This window comes from Acyrthosiphon pisum, chromosome A2 (genome assembly GCF_005508785.2).
Source record: "Acyrthosiphon pisum isolate AL4f chromosome A2, pea_aphid_22Mar2018_4r6ur, whole genome shotgun sequence".
Taxonomy (NCBI): Eukaryota; Metazoa; Arthropoda; class Insecta; order Hemiptera; family Aphididae; genus Acyrthosiphon; species Acyrthosiphon pisum.
In genome coordinates this window covers 101,996,440-102,012,565 of record NC_042495.1, presented here as the reverse complement: position 1 = coordinate 102,012,565, position 16,126 = coordinate 101,996,440, and the positions used below count along the sequence as shown (strand labels likewise).

The 16,126-nt window shown below is 24.6% G+C and overlaps 1 protein-coding gene across 3 annotated transcripts; it reads left to right on the top strand.

Moving 5' to 3' along the window:
- The first annotated feature begins 3,903 nt into the window (after nucleotides 1-3,903).
- LOC107884675 lies at nucleotides 3,904-12,847 on the top strand. Of its 3 annotated transcripts, XR_003839408.1 has the most exons (5): nucleotides 3,904-4,493; nucleotides 5,158-5,351; nucleotides 6,893-7,062; nucleotides 7,953-10,048; nucleotides 11,453-12,847. XR_003839408.1 is itself a non-coding variant. In XM_029489262.1 (3 exons), the coding sequence occupies exons 1-3, from the start codon at nucleotides 6,871-6,873 to the stop codon at nucleotides 9,542-9,544; spliced, it is 417 nt and encodes a 138-aa protein (XP_029345122.1). In that variant the 5' UTR covers nucleotides 5,554-6,870; the 3' UTR covers nucleotides 9,545-10,966. The 3 variants fall into 3 exon arrangements, 1 of the variants encoding a protein (XP_029345122.1); XR_001680072.2 differs by having other exon boundaries at nucleotides 3,904-5,351; XM_029489262.1 differs by lacking the exons at nucleotides 3,904-4,493; nucleotides 5,158-5,351; nucleotides 11,453-12,847 and having other exon boundaries at nucleotides 5,554-7,062; nucleotides 7,953-8,018; nucleotides 9,386-10,966.
- Nucleotides 12,848-16,126: the final 3,279 nt, after the last annotated feature.

Genomic DNA, 16,126 nt, shown 5'->3' with positions numbered 1-16,126 from the left:
CCTAATCATTTCATAATCATTAAAAAAAAAAAAAAAAAAAAAAAACTTACTATTTTGTTATATTTTGTATATAATATGTATTACTTGGAATCGATAATAAATAAAAATTCTTTTGTAATGCTACAAATGCAGTTTCTTTTTACTTAGTTTATATGTAGAAATATATTTTGATATGGGACAAATTGGATTTATAAATAAATCTAAACTACTGTTTGATTGAACTACTACTACAGTTATATTATAATACATTTTAGGTACAAGTTTAATTAATATTTAATTTTATTACATTTTCATTATAATATTTCTGATGTAGTATTACATTGAATAATATTGTTGCTTTATTTTATTTAAATTGTTGAGTAATTCTGTACTTGTTTGTAGAATTAATACCAGTTATATATTTTATAGAAAACCAAGAAATTGTACAAACTTATAGGATGTATTGTCCTAAGGCTTGTGGTCATAGCTACATAGGAACTTATGGAAAATACAATCTCAAAAGACACTTATTATTCGAATGTGGGGTGAAACCACAATTTCAATGTTATCTTTGTCAAAAACAATTCAGTCGTAAATCAAATATGAAAACACATTGTCTGCTTATACATGGGATAATAATTTAATACATTTCTTATGATCATAAATTATATTTAGACTATGTTTATTATTACCTAATCATTTCACAATCATAAAAAAAAAAAAAAACAATTGCTTAATAAATACACACTATTTTGTTATATTTTGTATATAATAATATGTATTACTTGGAATTGATAATAAATGAAGATTCTTTTGTAAAGCTACAAATGCAGTTTTTTTTACTTGTTTTATATGTACCAATATATTTTGATATGTGACAAATTGGGATTCATAAATAAATGTAAACCACTATTTGATTGAACTACTACTACAGCTATATTGTAATACATTTTAGGTACAAGTTTAATTAATATTTAATTTTATTACATTTTCATTACAAATATTTCTGATGTATTTCATTGAATAATGGTATTGCTTTATTTTATTTAAATTGTTGAATAATTCTATACTTGTTTGTAGAATTAATACCAGTTATATATTTTATAGACAACCAAGATATTGTACAAACTTATAGGATGTATTGCCCTAAGGCTTGTGGTCATAGCTACATAGGAACTTATGGAAAATACAATCTCAAGAGGCATTTACTATTCGAATGTGGGGTGAAACTACAATTTCAATGTCATCTTTGTCAAAAACGATTCAGTCAAAAATCAAATATGAAAACACATTGTTTGCTTATACATAGGATAAAAATTTAATAATTTATTTTTACATTATAACTATTACTATTAAAAATTAATATTTAAACTAATATTAATAAATTTAATATTAAAAAAAAACAAAAAAACAACAACACCTTTATTAATACATACCATGTTGTTATTACTTATTTGTATTTATATATTACTTGGAAATGGTATTAAATAAAGATCCTTGTAGCTTTACACAAATGCAGTTTTTTTTTACTTGTCTTATATGTATAATTTTGATATGTGACAAATTGGGACTTAAATGTAAATTACTATTTTATTAAGCTACTAAGTCTATTCCAAATAAATTTTGAAAAAATAACGACAGAAACGCGTCGCGGCTTGTACATGCAGTTTTGTTGGCTGCCGTCAGAGCGCTGCCTACATTGCAACCAATCGCAACAGTCATACCATTTTGAGGCTGTGCAGCTTCGACAAACTTATTTGGAATAAAGTACACTATAGTCTAAAATTATTATAATTGAATTTAGGTACACGTTTAATTTATATTAAATTTTATTACCTATTGATTATAAATAATTCTGATGTATATCAACCAATTATATTACATTGAATAATGTTATTGCTAAATTTAATTGTAATAATTTAATAATTATTATTACCAGTTATATATTTTATAGGTAATCGAGAAATTATGGAAACTCACAGGATGTATTTTCCAAAAGCTTGTGGGCATAGCTATATAGTATCTAACAGAAGACACAATCTCAAAAGGCATTTATTATTTGAATATGGAGTGAAACTACAATTTCAATGTCATATTTGTTAAAAACAATTCAGTCAAAAATCAACAATGAAAACCCATTGTTTGCATATACATAGGATAATAATTTAATAAATTATATTTAGACGACAACTGTCAGTACCTAATAATTTCATAATCATTTAAAAAAAATAAATACACATTTATCAATATATAGTATGTCATTATTTGTAATTATATATTACTTGAAAATGGTAATAAATAAAGATCCTTGTGTAAAGCTGCAATTAATGCAGTTGCTTTTTACTTTTATATGTACCATTTTAATTGATATGTGATAAATTAGGCCTAAATGTAAAATCACTGTTTGATTAAACTACTACTACAGTCTACAATTATTATATTTGAATTTAGGTTCACTTATAAGTTATATTTAGTTTTAATACATATTGATTATAGAAAATTCTGATGTACGAGTATATTAATTAATTATATTATATTGAATAATGTAATTGTTTTCTTTAGTTGTAAATTATAGAGTATTTCTAAACTCTTTTGTAGAATTAATACTTGTTATATATGTTATAGGTGATCAAGAAATCGTGATAACTTCTAGGATGTATTGTCCAAAAGAATGTGGGCATAGCTATATAGGAGCTTACAGAAAACATAACCTCAAAAGACATTTATTATTCGAATGTGGAGTGGAACCAAAATTTCAGTGTTATCTTTGTCAAAAACGATTTCGTCATAAATCTTCTATGAATACACACCTTCTGATTATTCATAAAATATGTCCTTAATTTTATTTGTTTAAAATTATAAAAAAAATGTCATACATTTTGTTATAACAATTAAATAATAATAAAACATAAATATTATATACATATATATATAAATTTATCTGTAATTATTATGTATGTATTAATTGGAAATGGCCTTAATTAAAGATGCTTTTATGATTCAGTCTTATACCTCTTTTTCATATACATTATAACACGCTATAAATTAAATAGTAAACGTCTGCTTGATATATTACAATTATATTTAAATTAAAATACCTACACATCATACTTATTATTATTGTTTTATTTTTTTCTATAGTAATCCATTCTAATACAACGATATATTTCGATGAACAACAAGAGCATTTTCCAAGCGTGGTAGATAGAAACGAAAAGGGAAGAAAAAAACTTCGAAGATGCCAATTATGCGCATTGTCTGGACGAGGTCGAAAACGAACACATGTATTTTGTGCAGCATGTCCAGGACAACCTGGTCTCTGTGTTGATACATGTTTTAAAGAATATCATAAAGAATAACATATTATATAATGAATTAATGACGATTGCATGTATTAAAATTATTTTTTTTTTTTATGACCACGGCATATTAAAAATAAATGTCTAGGCTATTTAATATTTTATTTTGTTAAGTATTCTGTTATGACAGGATAAAAAACTATTTTTTTTTTATACTGGAAACAGATTATAATATGTTTTTATTAAATTATTGAACATTCCATACCTTGTAATATACCTAAATATTATATACGCTTGCATATGTGTGATTTATTAATAATAATGATAATGAATAAACAAATATTTAATGTTTTATATAATTATGTTTTGCTATCTGGTGTACCTTAACCTATATTTTATTTTCCTAAGTTTGTTACTTAATATTTTAAATTATTTACATTTACTATTTCAATTTTTCAGATGCAATAATTATTTAAAAAGTTTGATCAACTATGATTACATATTTTAATCACCGTGTATATTGGTTATTGTTTATATTTCATTGTATAAAAAAAACAGTTAAAATATTCAATACTTACTTTTCCTATATTTCTTATTATTTTATTTTTATTAAGTATAAGTTGTGTATTTATATTATTATAATGATAACTTTAATTAAAATATTAAACATTGAGTCCAACCCATTCAAAGGTATTTTAATTTTCACATGCTTCGACAACAGCTTTTACCCATAGTCACATTTTTGCAATGTTGGGTCGTATATATGTACTCTTAACGCTTTTTGTACCCTCTACATTAAGGTAAAAACAAATAGGAAATGGTTGTAAATAATTTTGCTTTCAATAGATGGTATAAACATTTTTTCTAACTTTTTTTTTTTCTTCTAGTGAAACGTCCTGCGTTTTTAGATGTGATTGATATATCAAGTCACTTAAACTTACATTATCCGCACGTAGTGGAAAAAAACCAAAAAGGACAAAAAAAAAGACGCCGTTGTGTTCTGTGTTCTTCTCGAGGTCTTGGACAGAAACGTACTGATGTGTTTTGTTCTATTTGCCCCGGTAAACCAGCACTGTGTCCTGGCGCTTGTTTTATAACTTATCACTCAACCAAACTTTAAAATTTGTTAAATCATTTAGCAATATAACCATTGGACTCCACTTGTTAAAAATTGCCAATGTTTACAAAACTATTGTCAAAATATATTCAAAAAAAGTAATACATATTTTATAAATAGTGATTCTTAAAAATATTTCAGTATTCATTATTAATAGGTGACACAGTGTATTATTAAAACTATATTATATAAATCAAACACTAATCCCCTATTGGGTAGGCCTATACTGTTATGAGTGGTGAACAAAAATGGGTATGTATATAAATGTACAATAATTTTGTTATTGTATTATATTATAAGTTTTGTTATCGTTCAAATTCAACTTTTATTGGCTAATAAATATGATTTTGAGCAAAGTTAAGACTTATACTAGTAGTTATGATTTTATTCTTTCATCATATTGTTATTTGGTTAAGAAATGATCGAGGTTTATTATTTTTTGATTTTTCTGTAGCAGCTTGTATGTTCTATAATGTATTAAATGGTTTTTATTTACAACGATATTGTATTTATTTTTATTTTAGTGAACATAAATGTCATCAAATACCTATAAACTAACAAATAATAACTATTGTATATTGTATATTTGTATGTATAATATTTGAGTATTCTATACAATGCTAAATCTTCCTTATATACAACATACAACTTTGACATAATGTAATTTTCTAGATTTGCTCTATATAATTGTTACTTTTTTATTACACTATATAGTACTACCTACGCATACATACATCTTAACATATTTTTTTATTTTTTAAGCTACCGATTTTCCTGATCCAGTTTATTGTCCAAACAATTGTGGTCGCTGCTACAAAGGTATTAGAAGAAAAGGAAATCTTAACAGACATGTCAATTACGAATGTGGCGCACCAAAAAAATTCAAATGTATTTACTGTTGGAAACGTTTTGTACAAAAATATGATCTTAAGACACATTATATTTATGTTCATAAAGTAAATGAAAAATAATGAATTTGTTTTATGTTAATTATGTATAATTTAAAATTGAACTTGTATTGTGGTTGCTTCTTATTTTTTACAATTTATATTTTAATATAACTTTAAATGTTTTGTGTACCTATACCATTCAATATTCATCATTATAAATGTAATATAGATACCAATTTATATATAAACTACATATTATAAACATTTGCAGCAGTCTACGTTTAACATATTACTTATGTTTATTATTTAAATGCAAAGATTAATAATTAAGTAGATTTTTTAAAATTTACCCTGTTGCGTCTTACCGTTGTAGCTTTGTAAAGATAGTTTATAGTTAAGAATACAAGAGAATAAAAAAAAAAAATCACTGAAAATATCAAATATATGTTGAGCTTTTGGAACAAGTCTAGTTTACCGGGCACCATTTTTTTTTTTGAAAAGGGTTGTTTTGACGAGTTAAGAACGATGGTGCAAAAAAAAATTTGCGGAAATGATTATTTTGGAAGTTATAGCTTCCCAAAGTTAACGATTTTACGTTTATACGCGTGCGGATACTATAATGCCGCGCGGAGGACCTCGAGATTTTTATTTTGAAAGTTACAAGTCTCATTTTGTTTTATTTTGTTGAATTTTTATTAATTATTCAAAGCATTCATTTTCATTTTCATCTTCATCTTCCGTTTCATACTATAGTTAATTACCTACAGTAAGCCGGGCAGTGTTACACAGTTAGCAGCACTCGTCGCTACGCTCCTCGGCGCTGTCGCTCCGCTCCGCAAATCGAAAATATCCCATGATTTGTTGTATAAAACCACCTCAGGTGAACCTCGGTTTTCCTCAAAAATTACCCGAAACTTACCGTTCATAAATTATGGAAGTTCCAAGTTGCAGTGATTATGCGTGTATCGGCACTCGTCGCTGCGCTCCTCGGCGCCGTCGCCCCGCTCCGCAAATCGAAAATATCCCCCGACTTGCTATGCAACACCACCTTAAGTAGGTTACAGGGTAAGTTATGTAGTAGTACATGGGCAGTGTTACACAGTTAGCAGCACTTGTCGCTGCGCTCCGCGGCACCGTCGCAGCGCTCCGCATATCGAAAATATCCCTCGAATATAACTATATATTTTAGAATTATGATTCTTTAGGTAGTATAAATAATTTTTAGTACCTCAGTACTCATTTGGTTTTTGATTAACATCAACTTTTTAATAATATCATCAGCATAACAATTTACAGAAAAAAAGTACTTTTCATTTTAATAAAAGAAGTAGGTATCACCAACTTTAACTGGTATAAAAATGTATTTAAGTATTTGAAAATATGATCCCAGTATACTAAGAAATGTTTCAAATCACAATTTGAATAAATTCATTACGTATCAAAGAAAAAATGAGAATGAGCATGCTTGGCTAATGTTAATTCTTAAATGTTATTATTTTGATTTCTGAATAGTAAGGCTAAATCTAATTCTTTTATTTTTAAGCATATTTGCAACATTGAGTTTATAATTTAAAAATTATTGAAAATGCTGAATATTTTTTTTTCAGAACATATAGATCCAATTGAATGTCCAAATTTTTGTGGCAGATCATACAAAGGCAAGTTTCAAAAATATAGTCTCAGAAGACATCTTATTTACGAATGCGGAGTTGTTCCTCAATTTGAGTGTCCTGAATGTCAAAAACGTTTTGCTGATAAGGGCAGTATGAAAAGACATGTATTGAACATTCATTATAGTATAATATAGTAATACAAATTAATATTAATTATATATTTTAGTATAAACAAAAGTTTCCAACAAAAATATAAGTGTTTACATTTTTATGTAAGTAACTTTTTCGTCTAATAATGTTGTTGCATTAAATAAACAAAATTATGTAGGCAGACCTAACTAAATTAATATTTTTTTAAAATAAATTGTAGTTTTATATGATTATTTTTATTGAATGTTTATTCTGTATTTTTTTATTACTAACATATAATTTTAATCCTTGGTTAGTTTCAAATTAATTCATTGATAGATATTTATCATTCTTAAAGTAGGTGTCTGTTTAACAGTTTAAATTTTTTTAGTTGCTATAAGAAGCTAAGTCTATATAGCAGTGAAATGTGTTACACTTAAAAATTATATTATGTTTTTTAATTTTAGATTTGAAGTTTTACTTTTCTAATTGTTGATATTTAACCAACAATGCTGCAGTGTAAGACATGAATAATAAAATAAAATACAGATAAATAATTTGGTAAAATTAAATAAATTGTTATTTTATACTTTTGGAGAATGAAAAAGTTAAAAGGTTAATATATTGTATAGATGTTTGCTGGAATACCAGGCAAATCCTGATAAACATATAGTCTTATAGTATTTTACCTTTGTGTTTGCTTGCTATATTTTGTAGTATTATGTCAGTACTCGGTAATATATTCCAGTATTTCAACAATATTTTTTTATTATTATTATACTTTCATAATCATCATCATAATTTTTGTAACAAATTATAGTATTATATATTATATGTATGTATTCAATATTGTATTTATTTGCTTAAAATTTAAAATGTATCTTAGGTTTGTATATTGTATCTAATTTATAAATTGTAATTTCAGAACATCTATTACCAGATCCTCTATTCTGTCAGAACAAATGTGGTCGATATTATACAGGAAAAAAACGTAAATCAAGTTTAAAGAGACATTTAACATATGAATGTGGTATCGATCCTCAGTTCAAATGCATATATTGTCCAAAACGTTTTACAGTAAAAACGAACATGAAGAGACATGTTCTTTTAATTCATAAAGTCCTGGAATATGTTTAAGTATTTGATACATACAAACATTTTTTATAAATAAGTCAAAAACTGCTTTACAGGTATTTTCCGAAAATTTAAAAATATGTTGTTGTGAATAAATCAATTTTCCAGAACTATTCATAACTTGATACTTTGAAAATTAATGATATTCATATTAAGATTAATAATATAGTTTTAGATTCAAAAGCATATTTTAGCTTCATAAAAACCATACCTAAGGTTTATGATGAAAATTTAAAAATTACTTACACATAATATATTGTTTAAATTATAAATAATTTTAAATAAATCATTGATGTACTATGACTAGGCAATTGTTATTTCTTACCATTATTTACTTATTTACTAAGATATTATTTTATTATTAAAAAGCACATAAATTATATCGATAAAAAATTGTCTGCTGTATGATGCTAAATGTACAAGTTATCTTCGATTAGGGAATTTCCAAATGTCCAAAATTCATTGTATTTTTATTACTGTTGAAAAAATGTATTTAGAATGAGCTAAAAGCAATACAAATGTATAAACCTTTAAATACTTTTTTATATACATTTTGTATTATATTTACTTTCAAGAATATTATTAAATTTATTAATGTACAGTAGTTAAATTGGTAGGTGGAATTCCATTTTGAGATTGGTACATTGTAGTACTTTGTAAGATTTTATAATTTTGTAAGTGCTCCCCATGTTAACTATTTATTTTTAAACTTGGCTACATACTGCCATAGTTCCATTGTGGTATCTTAAAACTATTTAAACAGGAATTTATTGTTGACTATTCTTTAAAGATAAATGATGAAACAATGAAACCAATATTTATTATTGCATTTATCAATGTTTTCCTTATCAATTATTAAATTATATCATGACTATAAACAATAATTTTTTTTTCTTAAATTGGTTTTTATAAGTTATTTTAGTAATATAATTTTCCTTAATTACTAGGGTTCAGATTTAAACACAAATAATTAAACAAAAAATATATAAATAATTGCTATTTTATTTCATTTATTTCTATTAAAATAGAATAAACCTTATTTTACATTTTTATACTGCTCTTTTTTTGCTTTTTTCACTATTTATAAGACCTGGAAATCTGAACACTACTTATATTATATATTCAATTTATAATATTATCTTTGATTTGTTTGTATCTAGTCTATTTTTTAATATGATTTATGTATTATTGTTAATGATTTAAACACTAATGTATTCTTTGCAGATTTGTATGCTGGTCAAAGATTTAAGTGCCCAAAGGAATGTGGTAAATCATACAAGAACAAATATACCCTTAAAAGACATTTATTTTTTGAATGTGGTGGTAAAAAAACATTCTCTTGTAACCTATGCAGTAAAAAATTTTCACAGAACACTAATCTGAAATCACACTTAGCATTAATACATCAAATTATATCTTAATTATTATTTGAAAAATGTATTTTGTTTTAGATATAGTTGAATATGAAACATTTTAATTTGAAAACCATTCAATTTTTAAAACATATAAATGATATTTATAGTATTAAATAGTACAATTAAATTAAAATAAAAGCTATAGTGATCAATTAGTTTTTGTTCTTTTTACCAGTAAGCAATTGCCTTCGTGCAGCCCACCAATAATATAAATTTAATATTTCATTACCATATAGTATATACTTGTTGCTTGTCCTTATGTCATGATATGATGTAAAAAAATTGTTAACACAAAAACAGGCCACGGGTGGGGCATCACTGTTTTATACAGTAGTTGCATTTATTGGACCCACAGTTAAATGATTCATTCATCTGTTGTACTTAAATAGGCTAATCCCCTTATGCACCTACATTACCACAGTACCACATAGAAAACAATTTGTCTATTGGACTCAATATACCGATTAATAAGGTTTGTTAAAAAAACATGATTGGACGAATAACTAATAATTAAGCAACTTTTTGAATATTTTATTAATTTTTCTCTGATAGTAGAATACATACTAATATGTCTGATTTATAGCTGAATTGCTCAATCAGGATCCCCACGATTTCTCCCACCATAAAATTCATCGTTGTCTCCAATTTATCAAATCACTCAACAAACATTAATATATCCTAACTGTTCTTTAAGTTGTTTATATATCATCATATTTTTCAACTATGTGTCTATTTTTACGTAATCTATATATAAATATAATGAAACATAATAAATAAATGAGTAAATAATAATAAATATTTATAACTGCATAGTAGTAGTAAATTAGTAGCCTAAGCCCTAATTCTTCCATTTCACTTATATACCTTTTTATTATCACATACATATATATTTACTCTTAGCATTTTCTCTTGGAGTCACTCGGTTAATAAACTCAAATCCTTGGGTCTCAATGTGAGTCAAATAAGCAGTGACTGCATTTACAAATAATATTAATATTCATCCAAGAAACTTTTTTAATATTAGTGGAACATATTTTATTGTCCAAGGAAGTGGCATATCAACTCATATATATGTATATTGTATAAATTTTATAAACAATATTCCTAATTAAATTCTATTCAGGGTACATTTGAACCGCGTCGTGCATGCAGACTGAGCCGCCGAACAGTGCCTACCCCCCCTCCCCCATACCATGGCTGTGCGTTCTGTAATTGGACAACAGTCTGCTAACAGTCCCGCTGATATCCGGAGTGTGGTAGAAATGTGCGGAAAAAACGTGTTTTGGTCGAGCGAGCGGTTCAAACTTATCCTAAATAGAGTATAATTAGATATATTGTTTATAAAATGTATACAATATACATATATATATATATCAATCATAACATAATTCAAAATATGGTTTTTTTCTTAATACGCTAATATATAAGTAATAGTGTTTGTTAATAATAATTATTATAAGTGTACATACTGCACATTAAGAAATTAATAATACTGCTATTTAGGTATATCCATTAATATTACTATTATTATTATTTTTTTTTTTATTATTATATTTACCTAGATTTTTACACGGAAGTTCAATTAATAAATTGTAGAGCAATTTTTGGTTATTATCACTTAAAAAATGTATTATAAAAACTATGTTTTTTCATTTAATTTTATTGCAAGTAGCATTATTATTACTATTAGAATAATTGAATAAATCAAGTAGGTTGTGCACTTATTTAGTGCTTAAATTATTTCAAACAATACAAATACAATAAATGTAAATTACATATAAAATTATGACATTATTTATTAGTAAATCTATTTATAAAAAAAACATTGAAAATCTATATATAAATTACCTAAGTTTAATTCAAATTTTAATTTCAGGTTATGATAACCATCAATCAAAGGAAACTCGTCACTTTTGCCCAAACAATTGTGGTAAAAGTTATAAATTTTCTAACACCTTAAACCGACATATACAATATGAATGTGGAGATTTGCGGAGATTCCATTGTCCGTGCTGTTCAAAGGCTTTCAAACAAAAATCAGCCATGCAAGGACACGCAGCTACCATTCATAAATGTCTTATTAAATAAATAAATATATAAGTATATGATATGATTTATTAGGTATACATTTAACCGAGTATTTTACATGTACATGTAATACTGTAATAGTTATATATTTTATTGATATACCTATTTCTAGAATAATGAAATTTTTATCAGATTTAACTATAACATACATAAGCCCCACCTAATCATCAAGAATAATTTTATTGTACCACAATGTCCAAAAAAAATTGAATAATAATAGAACAATAATATTTTCAGAAGATACCTACTATTTAATTGATCACAAATCAGCTGATAACCCGGTTACTGATTTGTGTTTGTAATAATACGTTAATACTGTAATTTGTGTTTTATGTTTAAGTTTATAAAGGTTGAAGTAATGTTAGTGGGCGCCTTTACTCATGCTATCAAGCTTTGTAGATTTGATGCATATTGTGTTTTCTATATACAGATTACAGATTGTAAATATTTGTTTTTCTAAAAAAACAAGTTACTTGTATTTTATACATTCATCTGGTTTTAAACCTATTTATTATGAATTATACTGTATGACATTTGTTATTGAAAATATGTAATTTGCTATTAAAAATGGATATAATTTTAGGTTAGAAATTATTATCTATTTTATTTTATATTATGCTATATAAATATGCAATACTTAATTAAAATTAATAAATATAATTTAGTGCTACTTGATAAAACCTATTGTTTTACAAGAAGACTATTATTATTACCATACATTATTTTCTTATTGTTATTTTAATTATAGGTATTAAGAAGATATCTGTTTGCTAAGTATTAAAAATGTATTTGATTTTAATCAAAGTGGTTATAAATTTCAAGTTCCCATAACTATTATAAAAAGCAATTTGCTGTATTTTGGTTAATTTGGTTTTATTATGTATCTTAGATCTATATATATCAGTACTCAGTATGTGTACTGTAAGTTGTAACGTACAGTGTAAGTTGTTTAAGTAGTTGATATATTATCCCAATATGACGTATATGTATTAAATCAAGCCTCATTATATATTCTATTAATATTTTATGTTTATAATTTATCTATGATATTAATCTAAATCAAATACTTATCTGTTAATTATAATTTATACATATCTACTAGTTTCAACACTTAATAATTGTATTTGTTAAATAAAATGTAAAAGTAGTTTATAAATTAATAAATTATCATTTTAGATTCTGAGCGGAACGATGAATGTATTGATTTTACAACGATCTGTGTTGTTTTTTTTGTGTGTCATCACCCTTTGAGACAGTAAAAATGCTTCAATTATCTTCAATAGTATTTTTTTTTGGTAGGGAAGTGAATCTAATTGGTACTTTGGGGGTCAAAAGTAAAAAATTTCCAATTGTTTTCAAAAACTTAAGGAAAAGCTGAAATTCTTAGGCTAAATCAGTTTTTGATTAAAACGGTTTTGGTTTTAGGTGTAACTCTGTACCTCTGTAACAAGTGACAATAGATAAAAGAAATATTCACTGAATGTTAACATTAGTATTTTCTATACACGATATACCAAACAACTGCAGTTTTAAGTTTCAGATTTTTTAAATTTTTTTTTCTATAAATGTCAATCAAATTTTATTTGTTGGATCAAAAAGCTTGAAAATTTAATACAAGGCTACTAATATATTGTTAAAATGGCTGTTAAAAAACATTAAAAAATAGTCACAATTATTTTTTATAAGCATTTAAAGTTTGAATTTCAAAATCACAAAAATATGCAAATTATTTTAGTTAATATTTCCTAAAAAATTTTCTTTTTAAATCCGAGATTTGAAAATATAATACAAGATTCTTCAGAAGTTTTTTACCTTTATCAAAAAAATGTTTACAGGAAAGTCAAATTAAATTTTTATGAGCGTTCATACTTTTATAACATTGGATATTAACTCGATTTCTCACGTAGAGATTTTCTTATTTTGTTGAAATTCAAAATGAATAAGTGTATATACTTGAAATTTACATTCTATGTTTATTTTATCAATTCCTATACTTGTTAAAAATTTCAGAATATTTTGACTGGTTTGAGCTGTTTACGGATATTATAAAATTTATATTTCTATAAATGTCAATAAACTTTTATTTGCTGGCTCAAAAAGTGGGAAAATTTAATACAGGGTTCCTGATATATTGTTACATTAGCAGTTAAAAAATATAAAACTGTAGGTTAAATATATAAATACTATAAAAAAATTTTTTTTTAAATTTAAAGTTTGATTTCAACAACATTTATCAAATTTAAAATTAAAAAATGATTTTGTAGTCAAAAATGTATAAAATGTACAGCTTTGTAATTTTTATAGCTTAGGATTGAAAATTTAAAACAAGGGTCCACATAAGTAGGTTATTCTGTAACCAAGAAATCTAAAAATATAAAACAAAGCTTAATTTGGACGATAAAATATTAAATAACCAAGAATAACGATTTTAGTTATTTTGTTGTAATTTTATATTATTAATTCAAAATACCGTCTATCGTATTAATAATAAATAATAACAATATAAATATCCAGGCTGACAAACTGTCTCCGCTCTGAATCGTTTTTTTGTATACAATGATATTATATCATTGAATTCAAATTAAATACCATCCATTGCATACCGTGACCCACTTGTAACCTACTGTACAGCAGAATAAAATCCACTTACCCGCTTTGTATTATCTTTACTTGTGTTTAAACTGAAGGTGAGGTTAGGGTTACATTATTACTATAGTTATAAAATATATATATATTATATCTTATTTTCAATTAAATAGTTTATATCAGAGGTATTTAAACTGTGTCACGGGATTTGGTAATGGGAATGAGTCAAAAAATTGAAAACCAAAATGATTTTAACATATAGTTATAATTATTATTTATAATCAAGAATTATAGAAACGATAACGAAACACACGAGGATAGTTAATTAAATGGTGATTTAAAGTTTTATTTTTAGTAGTTGGGTCATATTATTATTATTGCACATGAAATGTCAATTATTTCTACTTTATTTATTTATAATTTGTATTGTAAAGGTCCTTTGATAAATAAATAAATGTATATACAGAACCATTATTTGTTTTTTATCATTAATAGTTTGGGAGCTATCAAAATATTATGAATCCCCAAAGCAGCCATAAGATGAAAAAGTTTGAATACATCCGGTTTATATACATAGATAAAATCTAATTTATATATAAAACCAAATAAAATATCAATTTATAAAGTGATAAAGTTTAAATATTATATAAGTATTAATATATTTTTTTTTTTTTCAGGAACAAAGCAATATTATGTTTGTCCTGTCATAGCATGCAACCGTGTATATAAATTAAAGAGCAGCTTAAATAAACATATAAAATATGAATGTGGAGGAAAAAGACAATTTCCATGTTATTTATGTTGTAAAACTTTTTCACGAAAATGCACTTTGAAAACTCATTTAGCTATAATCCATAAGTCAATTACGTATTATAAATAGGTACATATCATGCCAGGAAAAAAAAGATTTGTATGATTGCAATATAGGTAAAATTATATTTCTCTGTATAGCTGTGAATATCAATGTTTAATATTAGAAGAATAAATAATATAATAATTTGGCATCTTGACTAAAATTGAGTAAACCACATAATATAAGTATTATACAATATGATAAAAAATATTGTTATGTTTGCACTATGCGTAATAAAATCAATTATTTCTAATAAAATTGGTTTTGTTCTTTAAATTGATGTGTTCTATGTACATTTTATTTAATACAAATTACCTATACATTGTAAATAAAAAATTATTTTACATTATCAAACAATAATAAGTATCTATAAACTTTTGTTTATTATAATTTATAATTATCTACTTAGTTAAAACATTTATATTTTTATTTATTAAATACAATGTAAAAGTAGTTAACACTTATATAAATTGTATAATTATAATTTTTATGCTGTTAACTTTTGTTAAACTTTAAATAATACCATTGATTGTATAATTTAATAACATTGTGTTCATGATTATTACATTAACAGGATATTCACATAACTTGTCTAATGATTTCAGATTTTCAGCTGATAAAATCAAAATAAGGAAATTAATCATTATTTACCTTTTTGTTTATAATAAATGAGTAAATTATATAATAATTAGACCTATACATTAAACCTACACAATATAAATTAACCATCATAAACTATTATATTAAACATAGTTAGATGGGTATATTATATTTTATTACTTATTTTCACTTTTCATGCTGCATTATGCTTTTATAATTATATAGTTTGTACGTAAAACAATTTATGTACATATATTACTGCTAAAGTCTAATTTGTATATGAAACTAGTATGATATTTATAAAGTGATATAATAACATACCTTCTGCAAATATTAATATATTCTTTTTTTTTTCAGGGATTATCCAATATTATAACTGTCCTAATGTATCATGCAAACGTGTATATAAATTGAAAACAAGCT

Excerpts from the sequence above, each read along its gene's own strand:
- LOC107884675 (XM_029489262.1), top strand. The coding sequence starts at position 6,871 with ATGCTGAATATTTTTTTTTCAGAACATATAGATCCAATTGAATGTCCA. Across the intron at positions 7,063-7,952 it reads AGGGCAGTATGAAAAGACAT|AACATCTATTACCAGATCCT; the intron begins GTATTGAACATT and ends TTGTAATTTCAG. Across the intron at positions 8,019-9,385 it reads ATATTATACAGGAAAAAAAC|ATTTGTATGCTGGTCAAAGA; the intron begins GTAAATCAAGTT and ends TATTCTTTGCAG.